The sequence below is a fragment of the Buteo buteo genome, chromosome 25 (assembly GCF_964188355.1).
Source record: "Buteo buteo chromosome 25, bButBut1.hap1.1, whole genome shotgun sequence".
NCBI lineage: Eukaryota > Metazoa > Chordata > Aves > Accipitriformes > Accipitridae > Buteo > Buteo buteo.
In genome coordinates this window covers 7,417,076-7,435,340 of record NC_134195.1, presented here as the reverse complement: position 1 = coordinate 7,435,340, position 18,265 = coordinate 7,417,076, and the positions used below count along the sequence as shown (strand labels likewise).

Here is an 18,265-nt window from a genome sequence, read left to right as displayed (position 1 = left end):
CTCTCCAGGCCCTTACGTACTAGGCTAACGAGTCTGCTAATCCCCAAATTGCCTCTAGGCATATGCACTAGGAAAGCTGGAGATAATGTCTAAGTGTGCTTCTGCCACAAAACAAGGGCATCTTGGGTGCCTAGCTGGGTTGTGTGGGGTTTCTGGATTGTGGGTTTTGCTATGTTAATTCTGCCTAAACTGTGCACATAAACCACTATGTTGCACCTTGCTTAAGAGCTGTAAAGACTGAAGTATCTGCTTTGGTGGCACACAACCAGCTAAATTAATCTCCTGGCATAAACTTGCACTGCTTGGTTCAACGAACAAAATCAAAATCCAGTCTCCAAGTAACTCAGAGGAATTTCTGGCTGATGTGGCAATCATTAGGCAACAGATATATCAGATAACAACAGATATAATGCAAGTGATTTTTAGTGGTTCAGATAGATAGGCAGCTAGTACATTAGTATCGCATTCAGCTTCCATTCTAGGTATGTCTCCAGCCTGCTAACAAGCATCCTTTGTGGATTACTTGCTGTACTTTGACCTTCCAGAGCTGCTTGCTTTTTCTTTACACTGGAGACCTAAGATTCTTCTGTGCTCCCTTAGTCTGTACTTCCCATAAGCAATAAAACTATGTCTCTTGCCTTAACTGACTGACTTTCTCAGTAACCACACACCTTAGATTACAGACTTCAGGTTTAGATGCATCACTGTATGAAGTACCGTACAATGAGCAATCTACTGACTTTCTGTCGTGCTTAGAAAATACAGTCTTACAGATAAGTCTGGTTCCACCCCTCTCCTTTTAAGCTTGTCAGGTGCCCGTGCCCACAAAAAAAAGGTTCATCTGGCCCACATCCTCCAGGAAACTTTGGGCGTGTGTACACAGCACAGCGGGGCAGAGACCCCCCAGGCTAACAAAGACTGAAGCACCACGCAGCCCAGTAGGCTTTCATCGAGGAGAACCATAGCTGTTACTCACATCATGCTCAGCCCAAAACAGATAGTCTTGCCTCCTGAAAGAAACATGGGACAAAGCCGATGAACACAGATATTGTTCCCTACGAACACAGCTGAACTGCTTACAGACCTATGAACTGCTTACAGACCTACTGACGAGACGTTCAGTGCAACTGGTGCCACATATCACAGAGCATCACTTGAGGTAAATACAACCCCAATGTTAATAATAATAATAATATCATTTGTTTTTATCATCACCCAGTGTATTTTTGTAATGTCTTTCAATGCATCTGGCCCATATCAACTGTATGGTAATTGAGCACTGTCAGTAAAATTATGTAAAATTAATTTTGACACCCTTTCTCTGAAGTGTCTGTTCTGTTCTGTGTCCTTGGAATGAAATATTTTGATGCCAATGATTTCCTTCAGAGAAAATAGCTCTCCAAGCTCCTGTTGCTACCCCTCTAGCTGCCATACTGCCGAATGTGTCATATCCAGGCTCTACCTCATCTTCTATTTCTGCTTAACGAGCCCACAGTTATTTGCAAAGATCCTTTTCTATGTCTTGCCATTATTAAGAGTAGGTCAGTTTTTGGTCACTTGAGTAAAAACATAACTGATGCTAATTTTCTGGTGTTAAAACCATGTATCACACACTAAGAGAAGCATCAGGTGTGCTCTACCTATCAGGAAAAGACTGATATCACATGTACTAAAGACTTGACCCGAACATGTCCCATATTTGGTTGCATTACTTTTGCTTGATTGCTGAGAGCTGAATCTTTGCAAGTAGATCATATTCATGAATGTGTCACGCCTCACTATGTCATTTCGCCAGAAACTCATTAAAGATCTACTCAAAGCTTCCTTCCTAATTTATATTTCTTCTATGAGTTGCTTTGATTTGAGAAATCTCTTTTGCAAAAGGAAAGCCGTCCATTGTTTGGACTCTAAAAGGAAATGTAGGTGTTTAATTGGTGGATGTGGTTTTCATTGTACTTTCCATCTCCACCACAAACCCTCTTCATAAATTGTGACAAGTCTGTTGGCAGCCTGCTGTATCAGACGGGAGGTAGCTGACTTGATAAGCATGTCGCCCAGCCGAAGAAAAACATGAATTCCCTCCAACTTTGCTCAGAATTGCTAATTACCTTAAAGGCAGTGTCCTGAATTGGCACAGAAAACCACTGTGCGAAAGTCCTAGGGAGATGCGCGACTGTAACTCAGTAGGGTCTAGTAATACCTCAAACACTTTCTTGTTTATTGAAATCATGCTAGCATCTTTGCTCTAAATATACTCCTTATTTAAACGCAAGTGCAGTGATTTACAGTCCAGTAAAGTCCCCAGCTTCATTTCTATGCAGCCCATATCATGATGGTAAAGAAGGCTCATTTGCCAGAGAAAGTAAAGAGGGAAATGTTTTCATTTTTATAAAATCAGTCACCCAGCCTTACAGGGCTGAGGTCCTTTTCCTCTCAGATGAATGCAGAGGTGGGGGTAAAGGAAGCACTGATCTGGTCAGTGCTGTGATTCTCTGCTGCCATTTCTCAATGGGGCTTTTTCCTGCTCCCACTCAGCCCCCAAAAAAAAACCCCAAACCCTTGGCCCTACACTTAGCGTTTCCAATAGCCAAGTGGCAAGGAAGCATTTCCAGTAGGCAATTTACATGTAGCCACCCCGTCTTCCACCACATGGAGATATTCTGTGTCAAGCCAGTTGGCCTACAGGGCAGAGAGCAGCCCTTGGTCCATTTTTGTATCTCCACTCTGGCCAGTAGTTCACCACTTTTGAACATCCTCAGACGTGGGAGGAGAATACTCGATCACTGCATGGGACTATCAGGAGCTAATCTCTCCCCAGCTGAGACACCCTGACCCCCATCGCCCTCAGGAAGGTCCTCACGCATTCACAGCTCTTAAGCTAAAGCTGTCCTACAAAAGTAAACCTTTTGGTGCAAACTGAGAGGGTACTCAGGACGCAGATGCCCTGAAGTGATAAGAGCATTCCCCTGACACACACAAAACCTTTGTGCAAAGAAATTGGAGAATAGATTTAAACTTGCAAGGATTTGAGGTAGAACTTACAAAAAATGCCTGTTGACAGAAAGAGCATCTTTATGGGTGCGGCGTTGATTATATTCTCAAGGTGGTATCCTGGCTTGAATTAGTATGGGCACACTGAAAAGTAATGTTCAAGCTTTAATCTCCCATACATCCCACTCTCCCTGGACATGCTCTGGAAATGCTGACATGAGAAAGGGAAGTCAGCAGCTTTGCCAGGACTCCCAGGCAAGCCAGTCACAGTGGAAGCCTGACATCCAGAAGACCTGGAAAACGGCCAGTTTCTGCACAGCATGTCCATCCTGTATGCCTGCATTCAGGTGCATCAGATTTATTATGCATGTGCAGATGACCTGATTTATTGCCATGGTTTATTACCAGGTGCAGCAAGGCCAGCAGCATGTTCAGAACATGTTGGATTTACTGCACGTACATGGGACATCTGCAAGCACACACAATCACCTTTTCTCCTGAGACTTCCTAGGAGGAAATACGGGAACCATACTCAAACTTCTGGATTCACTTTGGTTCTGTACTTGTCTGCAGGCAGAGACAGACTTCTGGGGTAAAGTAAACACAGCTACTTTAGCATAGTCTTAGCGTGTATTGTGAGAAAACTTGTTTGTACTTTTCAATCCTCCAGAGGGAACTGTGAGCGGGTAAGGGCGAACTAGCAGCATTTCAATAGAGCTAGCCTGTTTCTCTACCACGCAGCCGATACATTAGCACCTAATGAGTTATGATGACTTCAGCTTTAACAGATGACTTTTCTTCCGCCAACCAAATTACAGTATAAGCACCACTGAAATTTTATTAGCTGGTTTTGCATGTGAATATGAGTTGAGGAAAGGAAAACACTTGAGTTACATATTTGTTCAAAAAATCAGAATTCCATTTTCTTTAAGGCTTTCAATGAGAGGTACATTTCCAAGTCATTTCTGAAAGTGGGAATTAGGGTATATTTGACTGGCATCCAGGTGTGGGCTCCAAGACTCGCTCTGATCCAAAGCAGCAGTACTGGAGTAGTACTCCATAGTAGTACTGTAATAGATGTATTTAATTAGTTCCCATTGGTGTCACACGTATTCTGATGAGGTGCTGGAGTGCCTTGAAGAATACCCGATAGTTATCAGTGTTTCACTGTGCTGAGGAGTCTCTCTCCTTGCTCATTGTGGAAGGGCTCCCAGGCAAGAAAGAGTTTACCTGCATCGCGGGGCACGGCCCCAGGGAGTGCTCCCACACCCCCAAGACACTTCTTCAGGTACCATCCCTCCTGATCCTACCCAGAGCAGGGGGCTTGCTTCGTTCACCCAGCCCATGGCTTTCTGCCCCCAGAACAATGTCTCCTGCCTCCACTGCACCAGTGCCTGGCTTCCCTGCTGTTCCTGCAGCTGAAGCTGTTACCTTCATCCTGACTCTGTAGCAGTTGTTTTAGGTAATTCTGCAGGTTCCAGTATCGTGTGCATGGAGGTGGCATTTCTTTGTGTCAGGTCGTGGAGATTGCTCAAGTACACTCGATGCCTTTGATCTCGTATGACCTCAGGCTCCAACCCTCCCACGAATAATGTCCTGGCACTGAGATACACCATCCTACACCAGTGAACCTGCAGAACTTTAACAAATTGGGATTATGGTAGCTCCAAACTACAGTGCGTTAGTGACTGAGACTTAGCTTACCCATCTACTGAGATCTTTGGGCAAGGGCATTTTTCTGCTGCTACACATACCTCAGTTTGCACAATTGGACTTCATAGATGAGAGCCAGCTCCAGCTCAGATGCCACAGCAAACAGCATTTCCCAGGCAGGATGCTTTGACTATTAGCCCCTTTTCTTTACAGCTCTTCACTGGTTCCCACTTTGCTCACCATGGAGGCCCTTTGTGGCCTATCCCCATCATTATGAAAAGTAATTACGAAAAGTTATTACGAAAAGGCTGACTCTAGTCTTCCCTTGACCCATTAGGGCAATTCACTCTCCAAGTTTCCAACTAACACCTTCAGGGTATCCCCGTGCTGTCACGCATGCTTGGGAGAAGTCCTCACAAACATGCACAGAATCACTCCATTGTTCTTTTTGAGGTTCTTGAAAAGAAAGTTCTGTTTTTTCCCATCATGCTCCTACTCATGCATTTGGCAGCACTGCCAGGCTGGCCATTTGCTGCGACCACTATTTGCATGATTAAAATACTCTGGTTTTTCTTTCCAACCAGATTTGCCTATATCCATCATTTTCTTTCATCTTTCACTTTGTCTGCAAAGTTTTTGGTCCCATGACTGATGCTCTGTCCCATGTCTGAACCACACCTAGTGCAGCAAGCCTGGGTCCCTACCTACAGATGCAAAGTCCACTGGTGATGCACCTGAATAACAACAGCAACAGGCAAAAGGGTAAAGTAACAGAGCTGCCACCCTCTCCTGGAGTCGGTGCAGAGCACTAGCCATTCCATTCCATCAGTGAAATACGTTATGATGGGAACATGAGGAGTTTCACTATTGTTTCTATTGGGCTAAAGAGAGCTGGGACGTTTTGTCTTCTGGGAAACCTTCACTGTAGTTTAATTTCAAATCATCCATGCTCCAGAATTAACTGAAACTTTCATTATTTGACTATTTTCCGTCCTCTTTTTAACCCATATGATAATTTATTCCTTTTTTTTTTAGCTATAGGTTACTTTGCTGTGTGAGAGTATGTCACAGAACTCATTTTTCTAGTTACTTTGACAAACCTGACATCTTGCAGCTATTACACATCTTGTTTCAATTACGTCTCTAGATAAAAAGAATTCTTAAAGCCTGAAGGCTGCAGATGGCTTCCTGGTGAGGGGTTAACTCCAGCTTCGTATGAAAGCCTTTTGGGGGTCCCTTTTCTTGGGCTGTTCTCTTCAGTCTCCTTCTCTTATACCCTTCTAATTTTGCTGTCTCACTCACTGGAGCGCCAGTGTCCATCCCTGCCTCCTTCCCACCAAAAGGTGCCTGGGGGGAACCAAAGTATCTGTCACTTGAACCTTATCTCCACATATCATGCAGGCTGCTTACGGCAGGGCTCAGCTGAATGAGCACAAATCAGTGGAGTGACAACTCGGACCACCACTAATCCCTAATAAATTCTGGACTGTCCCACAGACTTGGGAAGCTCTTGACAACTGGTGATGCTCTGAGCATCTGGCAAACCACTTGTGTCTAACTGGGTACCCTGAGATATTTACACTGTGCTTAACGGTTACAGAAGAGATTGATCACCCCATTCTTGGTATCTATCCAAAAAGGGTATATAAAATCCTTTGATCTTGCTAAGGCAGCAAAACATGTCTAACCATCAGTTATGTAAAGGTGGTTGTTATTAATTTGAATACTGCACAGAGAGGAAAGAACAGAAGTACCATATAATGAGATATATTAAGACTACAAAAGAATTAAGTGAAGCCGTTATGTTATGAATCATGATTTTATTGTTTAGCAGTCAGCTCTTGATGTAATTCAGATAATAATGAATGGGCTAATTCCTTCCACCTTTATTCAGGCAAAACTTCCATTGACTTCAAAGAGAAAGTTGTCCAAGTCAGGACTAGAGACTGCTGCATCTATCCCATTATTTGCAAATGCTTTTCTGAATATAAAGTGTTCCTTTATAATGGGAATCGCAAATAACAGTAACATTTACATAATATAAACCTCTTACATAAGTGTCTTTCGTGTTCAAGAGACTTTTTATTCTCATCGCAAACTGCCACATTAAAAGTTCTTCCGCTAACCCTAATATTTATTAAAGTATAGGAACATACAGATTTTCTCAGTGTCCCATTTTGATCATCCTTCCTTCTGCTCAATATTTTTCATTTCATTTTACCATAAATTTTTTCTCTGGAGAATGTGTTATTTATTGATTATTAGCAAAGAGATAATTTATCATTGCAAATATTTCTCTTTATCATAGAAAACAGAGTGCCAAAAATGGGAAAATGTGCTAAGCCTTGTTACATTTTAACAGATGCCAGGAGTATTTGAGGAAACAAATGAATAAATAGTCCTACATCACTGTTTCTATCACTCTGTAGTTCTATTTATAAGTTAATGCCCTATATAACATTTCAAATTGGTACTTTCAAGTAATTCTTAAAGTAATGGCTCAAAACCTGAAAAATGTGCTTAAGCATAATACTCTCTGTTTTGATCAGGGCAGGACTCTTCAGGTTTTTGACAAAACCAGATTTTTTTTCTCTGATTATAAAGTATGCACTTCCATCTGGAACTTATTTTGATATTGTGAATCTTAATGCTTCAGAAAAGCACACAGAACAATGGACGGGCACTACTTGATTGTTTTAAATTGAAATTAATTAATTATGAAACAGCCACAATAGTCTAAATTACTTATTTCCCCTTTTGGTGAAAATGAATTTACAGGCATTTGCAAAGCACACAAAAATAAAGAGAGAGACAAGAAAGTCTGTAAGAAGGGAAGTCATGTAGAATTGTCTATGATCTGTATTTCAAGAAAGTAAATAATTAATAGCTCCAAGGAAGCATATTAGAGATTGCTCTTTCTATTATACAGTCACATGGAGCAGTAAAATAATGCTTTAAATCTCAACAACAAATACAGTACAGAACTCGGTAGAGTTTACCTTTCCAGATAATCATTTTTTCAGCTGAAAACAGCGATTTTTTCACATTACAACCAGACTGTGACTTGAAAGAAGCTTCTCAGTCATTTAGTCAAGACAGATGAGCAATGAGTGTTAGAAAAGCTACCAAGGCATCAAAAGATCTACAGTCAAGGCCATTAAAGAATAGCTAATCTGCTCTAGTTCTAATTCTCCGCTAATGGGTTTCCTTAAATGTGCTTTACATCAGCTGTAATTAGTTCAAGATATTGCTACTTATATACTTCTAAGAACAACAAAAAAAAAGGGTTGCATTTCTACCACATCGTATGTAATCATGTTCGCGCAGCCATGCACCCAAGCTGGTAAGTTCTTGTGCAGTTGCAAAGCCTTGAAGAGCGTCATAAAAAGATACTTTGCTTGGATCTACAAAAGCCAGTGCAGGTCCAGCAGCAACAGCATTTATCTATGCTTTCCTTTGTTGGGGTTATCTCAATGCCATTTTACCTCAGATGTTGCAGAATCGACTGTACTAAATGGCCAGGGATACAGATATTGGAAATATGGACATTTTTGCTACCAATGCTATGGGTTTGCAACAGATTTTCACAGCCAGTGGCAGTGACAGAAAAAAAACCAAACCCCAAGCCCTTGCCACTTTTATGATAGAGCATGACTGCGTTTTGAAGGGATTCACTCCTTAGAAAAAGGTTCTTTTATCAGAGAAACCAGCAGTCTGACTCAACGACCTAGGAGAAAAGTACAAACCCGTGGCCCTTTTGGACCCACCTAGACAGCAAAAAAGGGGTAGAGCTCCACAAGGCAGCTGCAGGCTCACTGGTACACCCAAACACGCGAGGCAACGTGGTGATACTAATTCAGATCAGTTGGGATCATGGTGGTTTTCGTGCAGGGAGCCTGAGTAAATAGACTAGCACACAATCACCTTTTGTACTAAGAAATTCCTGACAGTCTTCAGGCCTAACCACAAACAAAGCACATTGTAACATTAATTTACTCTTTAAACTGGCGACATTTAGTTAACTCAAGGTCATCATCCTGCAGAAAATGTTACACTCTCCTTGCCAAACACAAATGAAGAAATGCACATTTAGCTTTTATTGTTACTTTGTCCTTTAAAAACAGTTGATGACATGACAGGTTCCCTCCCTGACTACTTTAGAAACAAAAATGTAAAAAAAAGTGTCTTCTATTGGATGCATATCAATATAATTATCTTCTCCAGAGTATCTCTGTCAACAAACTCTGTTCATTTTTTCTGGACTGAGGTTCAACCAACTACTGCACTTGCTGTTCTAAGACAAAGGAGCACAAAAACATTAAAATCACGTCATTCCCTCCTAAAATCGACAGACCTGAGAGATGAACCCTCCGGGTCAATCAGAAGCGGTCAATGACAGAAAGAATCAACTTTCTCTTGGTGCATCGCTAGGAGGTAGGCACCACTCAGAAACATCAGAACAAAAGCTAAACCCCCATAGAGGAGGTTTAGGGTATCTGCCAACACCTGTACATCAGAACAGGCTCCCCAAAACCTTCACAGTGACCAAAGCAAAGGCGGCAAGGATAGAAACAGGGAGATGGATGGTACGAGAGACCACTGCTGGGATGGCTGCTGAATCTGAACTCTGCAAATGCATACTTCACCAATGCTTTTTCCCTCCTGATGCATCTGTCTGTTGTATTTGCATTTTTCACACCACCACAGGTCATCATAATACCCTGACACCTAGACTGCACCATCACGGCAATGCACGGACTAGCAAAGGCCACCAGTTTCTCCCTAACGGATTTCAAAAGTGATAACATGCAATAAGAAGTGATCACAGCTCAAAGCAATCAAAACATACTCAGTGTAAGAAGACACCACCTTCATCCTCTATTTGTCCACTCCTGCCATTCAGTCAAACCAGGCTGAGCCACAAAGGACTCTTTCTTTGGTTCAAAACATGTGAAAACAACCACACGGAAAGACTGGGTTACATTAAGAAGTTGTGCGGCTTTGTCAGATACAACCCTCATTTTTAGTTTTAAGTACTTACAGTTGTGGATCATCTTTATTGAGAAACAAAACATAGCAACAAAAAGCTTCTTAGCAAAGATTTCTGGTCCCTTCTGCATAATTTTAAGTGTTTCCTGACTGCTGAGACCACCACTGCTGCATTGGAACTAATTTATTTTTAAAAAAATACATAAAGGATCTCTGAGGATAAGTTTAAATTGCATTCCTACTGTTGTATTTCCCAAGATACATCCGTATCCAGGTCCTTGGTACATGCATGCAGGTTAAAATCTTCCTAAGAGGATAAAACGCAGTCAACTTAAGTCACTAACACTACTTTTTGTTTGTTTAAGGTATTAGGAAAGCTGAGATACCAAGCTGTAAGAGAGGAACACAAGTTACACATTTTTACCTTTGAAAAGACATAGAAAACGTTTAGCACGGAATATTAATATTCGCCATCACGTTCATTTAACTGCTACTACAGTTCATTCACTCTTTCGCCTAAATAGAAATTTGTAGTTACCCACAAATTACTCAGAAATTATATAGATTATTGCCCGAGTATTAAACTACAAGTGTCCATTTTTGCTCTCCTGAGGCCGTAGGCAGCACCAGCAAGCATAACCGGTGTCTTAACATTGATTTTAAGAGACAGAAGACCAGCGAGTAGCCCCGCTGGTAACGATGCGAACACGGTGGGCTCGGCCAGAGAGGGGACCAGCGGGCTCCCCAGGAGCGGCCAGCCAGCAAATCCAGCCCCTGGGAGCAGCACTGAAACGGTAATTCCCATTCCCCTTCAGGGCAGGGTTTGCGAAGAGAGAGTTTTGTTCAAAACCAAGGAAGCTTGAATACAGCTTGGGGGTTTCCACTGGAATTAGCCTTACAGCTAACCGGCCCCTATACAAAGAAACTTTACATGGGTTTCCTAGAAAATGCCATCTTTTTGAAATCTCGTTTTGTGAGGATGCCACTTCAAAGCTACAACTTGATCAGTCTGTCAGATTAGACACCATCTCTCGCAGTTTTTAACCTCCTCCCTGTGTTCTAGCTGTATGTGACATCAGTTTTTCTTAATTTCTATTGATTTTACTTTATTACTCCTATTGTTAATAAAGTTATAACCAGACTTAAAGGTATCTCTGAACATACGCTGCAAATAATTGCTGGAATTCTTTTTATCCATGCTTTGTTGTTTCCTAGTCATAAATATGATGCAAATGGATTAATTTGTTATATGAGGTTAAAAACCTTGCAATTAAACAGTTGCTTTCTCTAATGAGAGTGTTGTGGAGTTGAGTATGATGTTACTGCTAATATATGGATGACAAGATGTTCCCACAGCCAGTATTTTTTCTGTGTCTTTTTTTTTTTTTTTTTTTCCTGCTTAATGGCCCATATTTCTTTTCCACTAATTTTAAGCAACCTGGTATTTTCTTCAAAATATTCACATAGAATAGGAAATGCTGCATGCACCTCATGGCCTCTTCCGAATCCTTCTCCAATAACGTAGTAAGGTTTCTGCTTCAACTTCTGATGGAAAACATGCCCAGAGGAGCACAAATCTACAAGTCTGAGTGTTAGGAGGGAAGCCCAAAGGGCTGTTCTCCTCCTGCATCACAAATGGGTGATGGGCATGGGTGCTCAAATGGTCCTCGGGGAGAGGGATGAAAGCACATTCACTGTCCTACTGGTGTATCAAAATTTCATTTATCAGACAAAAGCAAAGCAGAAGTTTAAAAAAATAATAATTCTTAAAAAAAAAAGTGACTGAGTACTGCAAATCAGAGATGATGGGCCAGATTCTCTTCTGATATAAACTGGCAAAGCCTCTGGACTCAGTGGAGACTTAAACCAAATGAGGAGGATGTGGTACATTACATCTAGCAAATGAGCAGTCAGATAGCACGACAGATATGTTTTTAAAATATTATTATTCAGCTGATGTTTATAAAGTATTATGACCGTGAAAAGCTTGCGCTTCTTATTATTTTATAATGTTTAGCACATACAATTTGTTCAGTGCTATAAGAAAAAAACCTCAAACAATAAAAGTAATTCCTGACCCAAAGGGCTTCCAGCCTAAAAAACAGGCATCAGGAAAAGAGAACACGCTGTGAAAGCGAAAAAAGGGAACAGTCTATAGTTATTACTCGTGTTATTGTTTCCTCACAACTTATAATCATCACAGAAAGAGCAAATTTTTAGATGGGATCTCAATGAGGGGAAAGTGGTAACTGTGAGTTGATGCTGGGAGGAAGGCAGAATGGGAAACACCACAAAGATAGAAATAAGAAGGAGACAAATAGGATTTCAAGCATTACTAGTAGAAAGAGGCCAAGAGCTAAAAGGAAGGAAATGAGGGACAAAGTCCAAGACACAGGCTGGAGTAGAGTTGTAAAGGAGACGGGAGATAAAAGAAAAGACTAACTTAGATTTTTGTGAGAAGAAGGTATTATTGCTGTGTATTGTCTGTGAAAAGGATCAGCTGGACCAGCCTCCTACCCTACCGAGACAATGGTCAGAGTGACCCCTCTCCCCTCAAAGTAGCTGCTTACTGTTATCTGAATATAAATATCTTGATATTCTATTTGGGCTGAAGAAGCATTTGTAGAATTAGCTTTCTAAAACTGCCTCCAGTGAACACTGCGCAACATGAGAAAAAAATCTTGACTTACACAAATGTAAAATGTAGTGACTAAAAGCCAGACAACCTGGGATCAAGAAGTTACAAAAGGTTCATTTATAAGACTGCTGGATGTCTGGCCACTTTTTGTTAATAGCAACTTCCAAACAAAACTCTCATTGACTTCAAATGGAGCAGGAACAGACCCAAAGATAGCAAATGAACTAATAATTCAATACATGGTCTGTAAAACACACTGGGCCACCTTACACTGTGGCATTTGATATTGATCTCAACTTGGAAGCTCTACAGCTATACATTTTTTACATGACTATCCAACCCCTACAGAACTGATGCTAACTCAAAATATCCAGAAGTATCAGATAAGTACCAAATAAACCTATTACATACTTGGCTTCTTTTACCTAAACAAACACTGGTTTGTTTGTGGCCAACAAACATCTTACACTCAAAATTATTTTCTTGTTTGGTACAACACAGTAAGTGCTTTAATAAATCTGCTAATTGTTTTTAATGAATGGAGAAAAACTCAGCCTACGCATGCATCTTATATAATAAGCATGTGAGGAGAGCCTTTACTAAGTGGTCTTCACCGGGGCTATCGCTGTGCCTAAATCTAAGCACAGAGTTAAGGACCTGGCTGAATTTTGATCTAAATTTGTTAAATAAGGCAAATAACAACACAAATGCCTGTAATGCAGAACTAGTTCTGGCACTCCAGTTAAGTCCTTTGGTCTGCTCATTTGCTGCTTTCCGTCATGTATAGTCTGCTTTCTGCTGTACAAGGGGCACATAAACACCTCTAACTGAGATTTTCCATCTCTTTTTGCCTGGTGTAAACAAATACAAAGCTATAATGCACTGGAGAATCCACATCCTTGAGTCTAGACGAGTAAAACTAGACCTATAGCATAGAAATAAATGCATGGAGAAAGAAAAACAGGAGGTGGGGCTGTGGTTCAAAGTCGTTAGTGCCGTGTGTTTGGGATAACTGTGTTAGTCAGCAGTAACAACACCTTGAGTTAGGTTGGGCTGATCATCTCAAAGTGTTCCAGAAAAAGCTTACCAAATGGGTGCGAGTTTTGTTTATGCCACAGATTGGTATGTTTTCTTAAAATTTCTATTTGAGTTTGTACTCAGCTTTCGCTATTTGAATTATAGTAGTTTTCTGGGAAGGAGAAGTGTTATTGGCATCAAAACAACCTGGAAAAACTACTGTTTAGTAGAAAACAGCATACAATATTCTCCCATTGCAGTTTACTAGTTAAATACTGTCTTATAGCCATGACACAATATATTACATTTTCTATGCAACAGCAAAGCAAAAGACATAGCACATATTAATTGGAGAGCAAATTCATTAATAGTATAAAAGTAACAATCAATGAGAATTGATTAGCATGCTGCTGTTCATCTAGAAACCCCTTTTGATTTTCCAAGAACATACCAAATAAAAAAAAAGCACTTTAGAACAGCACGTTAATATTTAATTACTGCACTTTTAAGCAAAACGTTCACCAAGTACTGCAAAAAGTGGATTTTCAGTCATAAATTAAGTGCGCAAATTGCCATTATGACTACATTCCAAAGAATAAAGGACAACATTCATTCTCGCTGCAGAGAAAATTAAGTCTCTTTAAGTGTTGCTCTTTGCCATGAAGTACTTCCTATCTATGTGGTGTATTTTATTTCCCTTTTTGGCAACAACTGCAGTCCTTTGAAGGCGTCCTGACAAGACTTTGCAGCTTAAAATTAACATACCGGCTTTGTTTTGATCAGTTTAGTACAGTATCCAAATCAGGTTTCTCGAGAATGTCCACAACCTACACGCGCCCTGCCTGCCATGGGACACCGACCCGGGGCCCTTCGCCACGGCCACTGCAGTGCTGAGGCACCCCTGGCCTTCGCGATGGACTACGGAAGCTTCCGCTAAGCCCAAGTAAGTTTTTATTTAATACCGCTCATACGACTTTTCAAAGTTACTATTCCGAACCATTTGCCAAAGCAGCTGCTCAATGAGAAATTTCCAGCCCGTGGTCTCAGATGCTCCAAGCCAAAGCCGGTCAGCGAAACCTAGCGCCTCAAAAGGACACAAACACGCAAGAGCAAACACCTGCAAAGCCCCAGCTCTCCCGATGAGCTCGGCTTAAAGTAGGTGCGATCCCCCCCTAGGCACTGCTCTGGGCATTTGTGGGTTCAACCCCTACGCGGGGGTGAGAGTTTAGCAACAAATGGAGGCCAGCCACGATGCAACGGCTTTGAATGTGTTATCTGAAGCCCTTCTGTTGAACCTGCCTTCTAAACTGCAACAACCATAAAGGAAAACAAACAACAAGGTCTATGAAACGAGAAGGTTGCTCGTAACACAAATACAGACATTTTTAAGCAGGTAATTTAGCTGGAAAATGGTCGATGTCTTTTTGGACCCGTGCAGGAGCTTTATGGCGACCACAGTCACTTGAAAGCGGCTCCACAATAGTCAAAAAGCATGCTAAAAAGGTTATGAAAAGGAGCAATTGCCCGACACAGCCTAAAGCCCTAGCTTTCCAGAGTTACATTGTTAGCTTTTCAAATTCAATATTAACTCCAATTGCCAGCTTGCAGAACAGACTAATGAACAGCACGCTTTTGCTGGAAAAAGAAAATTCCCCCAAAGTTTGTCTTCATTCAAGGAGAAAGGGAAAAGCAGTCAAACGTGTGGAAGTATTATTTCTCCCGCTCTTCTTTAATAGAAAAAACATGTAATTTAATTGTAAAACCGTGCATATGGACTGAAAACTTAAAATCAGACCAGAGATAAATGTTATGGTTTGGATATAAACTGGATATTGGTATTTATAATTGAAACGAGGACATAACCTTAACTTGTGTCACAGGCAGAAACACTGTAATTAAAAACTTTTATGGGGTAGTAACTAATTTTGTATTATATGTGCTCTTTAAAGTTCCCATAGCAATATAAAAGTTTTATTAGGCTGGATGTTATCAATGTATGCATTTATAAGCACCCGCATTATGCAGTGCAAGCTTTTCTCATCATCCCGAGGTCTTTTGTAAGAAAGAAGCGGCTCAACTAAGGGACTCGCCGGTCCGGTTTATTTTGTTACACCTGCCACCGAAGAGATAAGCCGGCGCTGTCGAACGCGCACCCTGCTGACAGAAGCTATAGATCACCTAACACGTTAAAAAAAAAAAAAAAAAAAAAAAAAATTAAAAATGCATCTTGTTAACTGATTTCCGGCAAAAGTAACCTCAGCTCCTCAAACTGCCCAGTCGGACACAACCGGCCGTCGCAGGTCGGATCGCACGACGAGGTGGGGGGGGGGGAGCGCACCCAGCCCCGACGGACAGAGCCCCCCGCGGGGGGACGGCAGACACCGCCAGCCCCGAGGGTGGGGGGGACCCCGGGGCATCCCCCCCGCGTCTCACCCGTGGGCGCCGGAGGGAGGGAGCGGGACCCGCCGGGATCGCGTCCCACCGCGGCGTCGCACCGGGGGTCCCGGCGCTGCCCGGGGACGCCTCCCCCGCACCACGGGCGGCCCCGGGGGTCACCGCCACGGAGCGCGGGTGGGTGTCGTGGTCCGTGTGTGTCCCCCCCCGGACCCCAACCGGCCCCGACGGGGACCCGCCACCCTGGGGCCGAGCCGGACCGGGCCGTGCCGTGGAGCGGCGGTCGCCCCGGGGAGGGGGGGGGGGGGGGCGGCGTGCCTCCCACAGCAAACTCCGGGACTTGGCAGAGGCAGCGGCTTGGGGAGGGTGGTGCGGGGGGGAGGGAGGGCAGCGCTTCCCACCTCCAGGCGCTAATGACATTTCTAGAAATTGTTTCCCCTCCTCCCCCGGCAGCCCCGCACCCGCCGCCGGGGAGGGCAGGGACTGGGGTGCGCAGGGAGAGGTCAAGGGCATGGGGCGGGGGGGGGACAAGAAAGGCGGCCTGGGGGGGAGTTGCGGGGCCGGGGGGGGGGGGGTGAAAGGCGTGCAGGAGGGATGGGGGATGAGCCACGGGAGTGCAGCCCGGGTGCCGGTGGCGGGTGAGCACAGCGGATCATTATGGGGGGAGAGGGGGCGAATGCAGGAGCCCCCCCCCCCCCCAGCCAAACAGCACGTTCACCTCCCGGAGCCACCCTGGGTGCCAGGGGTGGGGGCACCTTTCCCTCTGCCCCTGGCGGGCCAGCAGCGCTGGGAGAGCAAGTGGCAGGGGACACACCTCCCGGGGTACTGCACCCTCTCTTACCAATGCACCCCCCCTTACTGCACACCCACTATTACTGCACCCCCAATTTATTGCACTCCTCCAGGTAAGTGCCCGCCCGCCCCCAATTACTGCACATCCCCCAGTTCCTGCATCCCCTTCAGTTATTGCACACCCCCGTTTTAGCACCCCCCGCAAAATCTCCCCCCCCACCTCGGTTGCTGCTCCCCGCGCCCCCGGGGGTGGGGGGGTGGGGGGGGGTGAGGCAGAGGCACCACTCACCACAGAGAGTCCAGGTCCCACTCCTGAAGGAGAGCTAAGTCGAAGCTGTCCATGGTGAGCGATGTCAGCGCCGCCGCGCTGCAACCGCACGGCGTCCGGGGCGCATCTTAACTGCACCGCGGGCAGGGCGAGGGCGCGGAGCACCCCCGGCGCCGCCGCCGCCGGCCCCCCGCCCCCCGTCCGCCTTCCGACCCCCTAAAAAAAAAAGCAACACCCCCCCCCCCAAAAAAAAAAAACAACACCAAAACGTGCCACCGCTCGTTTGCAAGCGGCGCGGCTCGGCTCGGCTCGGCTCGGCTCGGCCGCCGCCGCGCTCCGCTCCCGCCCCGCTCCCCCGCGCCTCCTCCCTCCCTCCCTCCCTCCCTCCCCCCCCCTCGGCCCCCCCCACCCCTCCGCGCCGGGAGCGCGGCCGAGGCGGCGCCCGCGCCCGCGCAGCGCCCGCCCGGCGCGGGAAAACGGGGAGGCGGGGGGGGGGGGGGGGGCGGGCCCAGCCCGGCGCCCGGGGGGAGTTGGTGGGAACTTGCACCCCGGGAGGTTTGCCCGGCCGAAGTTGGGTTTGGGGGCTGTTCCCCCCCCCCTCCCCTTCCTCCTCCTCCTCTTCCTCCTCCTCCACGCGTGCTCCCGGCCCCGCGGGGTGCCCTCGGGTGGGCCTCGGCACACCGGCCGGCCGGCAGCTCACCCGGCGGGAACACCGGGATGGGACAGGTTTATCGTGGGGACGAGGCCGTGGCCCCCCAGAGCTGGAAGCCGGTTGCGCCCCCCCCCCCCGGGGGCCGGCAGCCTTTCGGCAGTTTTGGGGGCTGGGGTTGGGTTAAGTGCATTTTTTTTGCACCGATTCCTCCTCAGGTGCGTGATAAGCTGCACCTGTGCAAATCACGGCTCCTGCACGCTCCAGCTATACACGGGTCTGCCCTGATCTGCACGGCAGGGTAAAGCTCCCTGGTCCACGCGAAGCCTTTGAAAATGAGCGAGCTCTGGTTAAAAATAAAAGTACCAATCATCAGCGCTTTCCACCCGGAGGGAGTTAAGACCCCTCGCCCTGTCCAGCCTGCGTGAAGCACCGGCTGTGATATCTGGCTGGCCAGGGGAGGCAGGCTCCCCTGATTTGTAGTTGCTGAATCACATTAAGAGAGGTTAACACACATTAAATACTTTCCAGAATGTTGGGCTTTTCAGCTAAGCGGTGAGTAGCTGCCAGAGAAGTGCCATGTCATCGCAGACGGGGAGAAGAAACGTGCAAAAATCCGTGATGAAAAGAGAGGGCGATTCGTGTGCCGGTGCCGATGCGAACATCCACGGGGCGATCCCACCCCGGCATCGTGGAGACCAACCCAGCCCAGGCCGCAGCAGACTAGTGGCACCCCGACCTGCGCATAGCCCTGGCAGCCCAGAGCGGTGCACGGGCTCAAGTATTTATGTCGGCTTCTGGGCCGGTTTTGCGGCTGTGCGTTACTTGTTCCTGCGCTCTTTCGATTTAACTTAGGGTCAACCCTGCACAAGCT

The 18,265-nt window shown here is 45.2% G+C and overlaps 1 protein-coding gene across 1 annotated transcript in view; it reads right to left on the bottom strand.

Moving 5' to 3' along the window:
- AFF3 (ALF transcription elongation factor 3) overlaps nt 1-18,265 on the bottom strand; it is a 383,003-nt gene that overhangs the window by 311,559 nt on the left and 53,179 nt on the right. The window contains exons 2-3 of the mRNA XM_075057215.1: nt 16,764-16,958; nt 14,251-14,372 (exon numbers count right to left, since the gene is read on the bottom strand). Coding sequence (XP_074913316.1) covers nt 14,251-14,372; nt 16,764-16,958 — 317 coding nt within the window. The remainder of the gene's footprint in view (nt 1-14,250; nt 14,373-16,763; nt 16,959-18,265) is intronic.